This window comes from Anarrhichthys ocellatus, unplaced genomic scaffold, assembly GCF_004355925.1.
Source record: "Anarrhichthys ocellatus isolate YVR2014 unplaced genomic scaffold, GSC_Weel_1.0 scaffold1757, whole genome shotgun sequence".
NCBI lineage: Eukaryota > Metazoa > Chordata > Actinopteri > Perciformes > Anarhichadidae > Anarrhichthys > Anarrhichthys ocellatus.
In genome coordinates this window covers 1-8,894 of record NW_022281731.1, presented here as the reverse complement: position 1 = coordinate 8,894, position 8,894 = coordinate 1, and the positions used below count along the sequence as shown (strand labels likewise).

Here is an 8,894-nt window from a genome sequence, read left to right as displayed (position 1 = left end):
TGTGTGTGCGTGAGTGAGTTGTCATGTGATCTGAGCTTAGGGCAGGGTCTAAGAAGTGCTGACTCTCTCAGAGGTTCCTTCCACCCAGGGAACAGGCAGACAGCAAGCATGCATGCAGAGAGAAGAGATGGACGGCCGGATGGATGTCAGACAGAGGAGATGTGGGGGAGAGAGAGAGAGAGAGAGAGAGAGAGAGAGAGAGAGAGAGAGAGAGCAAGGCAAGTTTTGACTGTTTTCCTCTTTTTTTTGATACGTTTGTTGGGATTTGTAAAATAATTGATCTACTCATGTGCTTCCACCCTGGTGATCAGAGGTTAAAGGTGAACTGAATTTGACATATTAACAGTGAAACATGTAGCTTTAGCTCTCGTTCAGAATGACTTTCAATGCAGCCGAAATATTTTCTATTCCAGGAATAGCAACATGACAGTGACTTCTTCTGACCTTTTTAAAACGATTAATTTCTTCCCTTGTAACATGACGGGTGTATGCTGGTGATTTTTTTCTATTTGAATAGTTTGTTGCAGCGTTTTGACTCATTTATGTTTCAGCTCAGAAGCCACAAGGCAGCCACGTGTTCACAGTCGTCCTGCAGTTCCTGTATTACTTGTTTGAATCAATTCAACCTGCAAGTCCTGCTTGAGAATCTCCACAGATCGTGTGTGTGTGTGTGTGTGTGTGTGTGTGTGTGTGTGTGTGTGTGTGCGTGTATGTGATAAACCAGTTTTGTATCTCTGGCTGCAGTTTGCATGTTTCATATCCTATGTGACCTTGCAAATTGTATTTCTTCAGTTGTTGGAGGGTCTTTGTCCACTTCGATTGATATTCTCAATATCTTAGAAGGTGAAAATAAAGAAGGGGTTGAAAGGAAACAAAGAGAAGTTGCGCTGCATTGAGAAGTTATTGCCATACTGGCGTATATGTCATTTTAGTGCCAGATCGTTCTGTTGACCAAGTGAAAAGATACAGTCACCACATACAGGACTCTGGACCTGTATGTGGTGCCTGAACAAATATACCATCGCATGCATCCTGCAAATCTGAATTAACCTAGCACCTCCAACACAGAACATATACATAACAGATGAATGTCTGCTCTGAACCTGAATCCTCTGCTTTGAACAGACGATTTCCCTCTGAGCTGATAGCATGTTGGTCTCAGTGGCAAAGCAGCACAGCATGGCTCATCCATTATGCAGCCGTTAAAGTAATCGAGCATGTCATCATATACAACGTGTCAGAGGACGTTGTGTTGTCGGGAGGTTTGTACAAAAGTAGAAATGCCTTGAATCATGCATGGATTTTACATTGTGTTAATGCTGTTTTGAATTACTTTTTCACTGGAAAATGTCGAGAAGAAGGGGTTACTTTTAAACCTTGTCTTTGTGTCTACAGAAGAATTTGACGAATTTAGCGTAGGATTATCTTTAAGCAGACGGTGAGCTGGCTTGGCTGGCTGTGGGAAGATGTGCTGTGGCTGATGAAGAGAATACAGTTTTTTTTTTTTCAGTTTGGGACCTTGTTGATGTAAAAAATAAAGTGCAAAACAAAGTTTCATCAACACATCGAAAGGCAAAACTGGTAGAGAGAGCTCATTAAGCGAATGTGGATTAAAAACGTTATCTCTGGCTGACTTTGTATTGTCTGCAGCTATCTTGCTTTCAAACGCGAATACTTGACATTGATCTTAATTTTGGACGTGATAACTACATACTTGATATTGTGATAAAGGACTGATGCTAAAGCTGCATGGCCCACATAAACATCAATATCCTCACCAGTTGATGATCCATGTAGAGAACATGGAATTAAAGAAGCAGTGTATTCATGTAATGTAGGGTAGAGGTAGTTATTCACATCATTATAAGAAAAACGGTAAGACTTGTTTTATTTTATTCTGACATAAGGCTGCCTAGCTTAAATACTTGGACAAATGAGACAGGTTCGATTTATTCTTTATAGTTGGCATTTTCAAGCACTAACCATTTCACCTTTAACACTATTTCTGATAATGGGGGTCGTGGGGGTGTAAACTTCCTCAAATCCAAAAGAGAGCAGGACAGATGTTACCCTAAACTCTGATATAGTAGCAGCAGCAGCTCCCACAGTGGATGAGCTAGTAATGAACGGGCCTTTTCTTTTTAACATAATCTGTAGTCAGATAGTTACCTAAATATGCTAGTCTTTGTATCTTACAGTTCGTATGAACAGACAAACACACTTTTACCATGCTGACACCACCCTCCATACTATCTGTCTTATAACCGTCCCACATATGCTGCTGTTCCAAGGAGGGATGAAGTTGTGAAAACTCACCAGTTTATCAATATGTCAAATCCCAATAGGTCAGTAGCCAAGTCAACCCTTTAAAAACTGAGTGAAGTCAGAGTAGGTGAAGCATCAGTTTGTGTATATCCGTCTGCCTCTCCATGCTCCTGCATTCCCTTTGTTTTATATCCTGTTGTCACCCTGCAGAGCAGCACAAAACAGGGACCGAGGGTCCTGTGGTTCTTAGCAATTGTTCCCATGGCTCCAGTCTGCCCTGCCCAGGTCTTCCATTGGACACTGTGTGCATGTTTAAGGGACTGACTTGGCCTTCTGTCAGTGCAACTCTTCCCATAATAGCAGACAGGCACTTCCTGCAAACCAAAGCCAGAAGGAAAGAGATGGAAAAGAGACAAGAGATCCCTGGATTTGTCTGGGTTCACAGTTAGGACAGATAGAAGAAGGTGTGGTTGTCGGTGTGAACAAAGCTTTTGTTTTTAGTAAACCAACTGGACTTCATGATACTTTAAACTTTTAAGGAAACGTTTGACATTGTAGGAAAAATGCTTCTATGCTTTGATTAATTAATTCTCTTGAATATATACATTTTAGCGTACAATATTGTAGGCTTCAGGTCGAAGACGTACTCTGATATGCTGTATGCGAGAGAATTACTTTTAGCCAAGAAGCTAACTGTTTTGTTGTTTTGATGGGGGCTCCGGTGCGATGGTATCCCTTTCAGAAACATTATAATCCAGCATTGAACTGCAGTGTCTTTTTGGAGACTTTGTAAAAATAAATGTATTCTGTGATTATTTATCAATATTTCTGTTGTCTGTTTGACCAATCAGAGGCTGTGTACCCGACTGTGAGGCAGTTTTGATCTCAAACTAGCTAGAGCACAACCATTGAGGTGGTTGGCATTTATTGTTTTGATCAAGGACACAAAACAGGGATAACATAGGGAGATAGGTGGACTCCTGTCATCATCAAACAAACCATCAAATTCTCTTTTGTCTCTTTGAATCTGCATCACAGACTTTATTGTGTTAAACAAAGTTGTGTTTATCAAGTGTGTCTTCTCTGTCCAGGGGCCTTTTATTTACCAAACTGGTGGAGTCCACCAGGCAGAGGTGCTGTGGCTGGCTGTAATATATATCCCTGAGGAGCATGAGACATGACCTCAGTGGTGCTGGTCGACACTGGTGGGACGGTGGTGGAGTATGTCACAGCTGAAGAGGACGACTCCCAGCAGGTGGGTCAGACACAAGCTAGAGTAACATTGCATCTGCAGTTCACAACAGAATCTTGCCTCCTTTTTTTCATAACTGTCATGTTCTCTTACTTTTTTTCTGCTCTCTTTCGTCCCCCAATCTGCAGGAGGGAGAGTGTGAGGTGGACCTGCAGTTTGAGGGAGAGGTAGAAGGCGAGTGTGAAGCCGAGGAGGCCTTTGAAGAAGTCCAGGACAGAGAGGAGGCTGAGAACTACCCAGCAGTCATTGTAGAGGAAGTACCCGGCGCCAGACTGGGCGATGAGCGAGGTTACTCAGCCCAGGTGTTCGTCTATAATGACGAGGCTTACCTGATGCAGGAAGTAGGCGATGAGCAGGAGGTGGAGACAGAAGGGGAGGCAGGTGAGACATAAATATTTCTGTATCTATAAAAGAAATTCCCTTAATGTTACCTCCGTAATGTTCATTTTGGCGCTGTAGGTCAGTACATCAGATGACTATCATACCGTCTCTTTTGCAACACACAACACATGGTAGTGGGCTGTGTTTTGTGTTGTTACTTGTGTTGTTAATTGAGGTGCTGAGAAAAGTTTTTCTCCTATGTATTCTGTTTTCATTGCTGGAGTAAAGTTCCCATTTCCCCTGGGTCGCATAGGTTTCATAATAATAGAAAAAGAGAGGGGATTTTTACTTGTTGTCAACTGCTCTTGTAATGCTCCTGTGAAAAGGTGAGGACTGTATTATTATAAGAGATAACACCACAGGTTTGCGTAGTAAAAGTATGGATAAGGTGCAATTTGTAAGGCCTTTCTCTATAGACACCCACATTGGAGCTTGTTCAGCTGTCACATATCATTTTGCTAAATGTTTCAGATAAAAGGCATCATGATACCAGTGTATATGGGGAAGGCCGAGGCCTCTGGCCACATAAAGTTTCATCTGACTTTATAGTTGTTGTTTTTTGCCAGCCCATAAAAAGTTCTGATTCATTACATTTTGGTAATACATTGTGCAGTAAGCTTAATGTTATCATATAACTTAGATAGTTAATTTTAGAAACTATTACCATCTTTAAAATATATGTTTTACCCAAAAGGGACAACCCCAATCTGGTCCAGTTTTGTTGCTTGATATGTTCGACCGGAGGGCTGCCATTCAAATTGCCATCCCTGCCTTACACTGGGTGGGCACAGTCTCTATAGGGTCAATGCCTCAGACTTTAGTTTATTTAGTATCCTGACGTATCCTGCCTTGTCCCTCTATGAAGCTCAAGTATTGTTTTTGTCAAACATTTCTTTGGTACACTAGAGAGGTTAGATCATGTCATTAAAATGTTGTGAGTTCACCTGAATCTAGATTCAACGTCAACAGATTGTTTCATAAATTCAAGCTTCCAAAGTATTGCTTCTGTTTGTTGTGGTTGGGCTGGAATGTGGCATATTTCTGATATGATTCTCCTGCCGGCATCAGTGTGACAAGGTCTGGTGAAGTAGGCTGTGAAGCTCACAGGCCTCTGTGTTCACACACTGCCACCTTCTGGGTATTTTTGAAACTTTCTCATTAACAGTGACGGTATCCAGTATTAACTCTCTAATCATCCATTAATCCCTTATTAATTGTGTCCAATCCAGTGCGGTGTTCATAAGTATGAAACAGACTGAAAGACTGGGACAATAGTATTTTCAACCAAAGAGAGATGTATTCATTCACATATATACATAATGAGTTTCTAAGCCTGGTTCCAAATATAAAATGTGCTGTCTCAAGCAGAAGGACAAAGTGATTCATTTAAACTCTAATGGTACTTACTGAAGAAGCTAGAGTGGCCATAATCACCCACTACAAATACATGATTGCTGTCTTTTTGTTCAATTAGTAAAGCACATAAGCAGATAAGCAGATAACATTCTGTATACTGTACTTGTCAGGCAATTAAGTATTGCAAAATAATCTATTTAAATTATCAAAATGATAATGACCTATGCTGTAATAGAGTACTTGTTTAATTTATTTATTTGTTGTAGTGCATTTGGCTTGTACAAAAATACAAGTTAAATCATTTTAAAAACAGCAAAACACATGCTGTGAAGTAATTTGAATATACAGTTTAAACAGAGCAACACACGGTCATTACAAAACATGGTGTTTGTTGTTTTTTAACCTATTTTAATTAGTACAATACTATCTTGTCTTGTTTTTTATTAGTCAATTCGTTGTGCAAACTACAAATTTGTTTGTATTTGTAGATTTTATTTTGTTCAGTGAGTTTATTTTAAAAACGGTTATCACAGCCCCGCTTTCTTTGACGTAGTCACTTCGCATGTGAGGGAGGGCGAAGGAAAGGATTTCCTGTGTTGGCTGCGGAGGGATACCTTTCTGCCGCCGTAGTGAGTTCGAGGAGATTTCCCATTTGCGGCGGAGTGATCTGAGCTAGTAGCTTCCTATACAATTCAGTGAGAAGTCAATGTGAATCTGCAGCAAGGGGGAAAACATGGCGACTTCGCAGCATGAGGGGCACGCAAACCAGCTCGATCTACTCATCCGAGCCGGTAACGTATATTTGTGTACTTATACCCTCGATCCGGGAGCTTACTGAAACGTACGGATTTGTGTTTGAACCCCCTCGTCCGCTGCGCTTCAGTCCGCTGAAGTAATGGAGGAGGGCAATCAGGAAGTGATCACCTTGGTAGCAACCTGCATGGCGTTACTACACGGTTTACCGGACCCGGTTTAAGAAGGGGAAAAACTTCCGCAGGGCTTGCCAGTCTGCACAAACGGATCGTTATCTGCACGAAGTGTGTTTTGCATGTTGTTGCATATTATTCCCGCTGCAACATGAGTTAGAATAACAATGTGCAGATCGACCCTGCACAACCAGGAAGTGAAAAGATGTTGTCTTTCCTACGTCTTTGCCACGCTGTCTGAGTCGGAAGGACATGTGGGTGTTTTTACTAGCATGAATATGTTACACACAGCCACATATCACCCGGTGTAGTAATATTATGTGTGGCTGGCTTAAGTTTTTTTTCAATTTGTGGTACTTCTGTGCAGTACTTCCTCACACGTTGTCTCTAAATAACAGTCCATTTAACCTGAAAAGTAACGACCATCGTGTGTATTTATGTGTATTGTATGAGAGGTGGCCCTATTTCAATATTCAAATTTCGGATGTTTTGATATTTGTTGTGTTTTGGTGTCCCGTTATCGTGTTGCACTGATTGAAGCGTGGGGTGGCCTGGCTCACTCGCTTTCTTCCCTATGGTTGTTTCAAGTGCGGCTTCAGTCTTCGACCACACTGACCTGTAAATACACACATGTGTGATATCACTCGGGTTTTAACAGTTAGTGTTCATGGGCTACGTGTTGCGAAAACAACGCGTCGTTTCCACCCAGGTTTTTCGCAAATTTCAAAGTATTTTGTCCCGTTTCGATGGCGGAAGCATTGTGTGCGGAGAGGGCGTGGTGTGTCGTTGATTGACTCGCCCATTAGTCCAATAGCGTGCGCGCTGGTTTATAACGTCAGCAGTAGGCCAATCAGATTCAACAGGGGGCGGGCTGTTAACCGGAAAATAAGCCAATAGGAGGTGAGGTGGTAGTTGAGTGACAAGAGGATTAGTGAGCTTCTTCGAAGAGAACTGGAGGGAAAGGATGAGGACTGTAAACACGGAAGTCATCAGAGGCCGCACTACTTTTTGTCGGACTTGCTGCTGTTCTTGGTGTCGTTACATTGTAGTATAAGTTGATAATAGGCATTTTCCTAACTTCTATTAATTATAATAATACTATACTATAATAATATATTATATTACACCCGCACCTGATGTGATGTACACAATTCTATATGTTTGTATTTTTCATATTCAATAGTTAAGAATAAATCAAAATCCCAACATTTTGGACAGACTCGAAATGGCTAAAGTGTCTATATGTGGTTATGTAGGTCAAGCCACAGCTTTCTGCCCTCACACCTTTTGGTGGGTGTTATTACACGGCTGCCTGGTTTTAAGGACAGCTCGGTAAGCTATAGAGTCTCTGCTGTGACGGCCGCCAGCATGTCCTGTTTGTTTGTGAGAGGGAATTGAATGAGTGGGACTATCTAAAGATAGTCCATTTCTCCCCATGCTGTGCCTGTTGCCTCAGTGAGATAGCCAAACATGGACAGGGCAGGGTGTAACAGGAGCTTGTGATTCCCACCAGTGATTGACACCGACAGCAGGTGCCCTGGGTTCCTTCTCAGGGTCCCAGATGGGGCAGCGTACCATTTCCTTCAGGCTGAATCCCATTTTCTATTCAAACAGCATTGTTTCTGTGCCAAGTCTTGCCATATTTGTGAAAGCCTAAATAGGGACGACATTCCTCATATCACTCTTTGAGTATCCTGAACCAATCCTGGCATTTTGCATCTTCATCGTTATAAGTAGTTCAACCAATTTAAAGAGGCAATATAGTTAAGATACTTCCATACTGTGAAGTTTAAACTTTACACACTGTGCCTGGATCAGAGTGAATGTGTTGTTTACTGAAATTGCTAAATAATTTTGGGCTATTAGTCTTTTCACTAGGGGGCGCCATGTAGTTGCACTTTGTTTGTTGCAGCATTATTGTGTGACACAGGTGACGAGCCGTTGGTAGTAGTATTTTTTTCCTTTGGGGAAATAATTAAGTTGTTTGCTTACATTTGATATGGGAAATCAAATTGTAACTCGTGTAAGAAAAATGTTCCACTGGGCTAAACCAGTCATTTTATTTTCACTTAACTATTTATTCATTGATTCTGTGTGTTTCAGTGGAGGCTTCTGTCCATGGCACCAGTATTCACTGCTATGACAAGACCTTTGAGGCTGCAGAGGCTCTGCTACGCATGGATTCACCTTCCAGCCTCAGAGAAGACCGTAGCCCAGGTAAAACACTCTCACTAATAACAGCCCAAAACACAATTTACAAATGGCTACACTTCAAACTTTGTTATGTTTCATAATAAACTCAACATAATTGTATACATCTATGTGGTGAGGTGTGGTTAAATACTAAATGTGGTTGGTCTGTTATCTTTGCTGTAGTTTGTATATATATCTATATATCTACAATTGTGTGAAAAAGTGTTTGCCCCCTTCCTGATTTCTTATTTTTTTGCATGTTTGTCACACTTAAATGTTTCAGATCATCAAACAAATTTAAATATTAGACAAAGATAACACAAGTAAACACAGAATGCAGTTTTTAATTGAAGGTTTTTATTATTAAGGGGAAAAAAAATCCTAACCTACATGGCCCTGTGTGAAAAAGTGATTGCCCCCCCCCCCCCCGTTGAAACATAAATTAACTGTGGTTTATCACATCTTTGGAAAGCCGAGTTCAATTTCTCTAGCCACACCCAGGCCTGATTACTGCCACACCT

The 8,894-nt window shown here is 41.3% G+C and overlaps 1 protein-coding gene across 2 annotated transcripts; it reads left to right on the top strand.

The window, feature by feature from the left end:
* The first annotated feature begins 217 nt into the window (after positions 1 to 217).
* LOC116377849 (ETS-related transcription factor Elf-2-like) lies at positions 218 to 8,609 on the top strand. 2 transcript variants are annotated; one of them, XM_031839598.1, is made up of 3 exons: positions 218 to 3,520; positions 3,646 to 3,898; positions 8,284 to 8,609. In XM_031839598.1, exons 1-3 carry the CDS (start codon positions 3,443 to 3,445, stop codon positions 8,472 to 8,474), a joined length of 522 nt encoding a protein of 173 aa, XP_031695458.1. In that variant the 5' UTR covers positions 218 to 3,442; the 3' UTR covers positions 8,475 to 8,609. The 2 variants fall into 2 exon arrangements, 1 of the variants encoding a protein (XP_031695458.1); XR_004212249.1 differs by lacking the exons at positions 218 to 3,520; positions 3,646 to 3,898 and adding an exon at positions 3,906 to 6,045 and having other exon boundaries at positions 8,284 to 8,370.
* The last annotated feature ends 285 nt before the right edge of the window (positions 8,610 to 8,894 follow it).

What these genes read in the sequence shown, in the direction of transcription:
- LOC116377849 (XM_031839598.1), top strand. Translation starts at nt 3,443, where the DNA reads ATGACCTCAGTGGTGCTGGTCGACACTGGTGGGACGGTGGTGGAGTAT. An exon ending in AAGAGGACGACTCCCAGCAG is followed by an intron (nt 3,521 to 3,645) that starts GTGGGTCAGACA and finishes CCCAATCTGCAG; the next exon opens with GAGGGAGAGTGTGAGGTGGA. An exon ending in GGAGACAGAAGGGGAGGCAG is followed by an intron (nt 3,899 to 8,283) that starts GTGAGACATAAA and finishes TGTGTGTTTCAG; the next exon opens with TGGAGGCTTCTGTCCATGGC.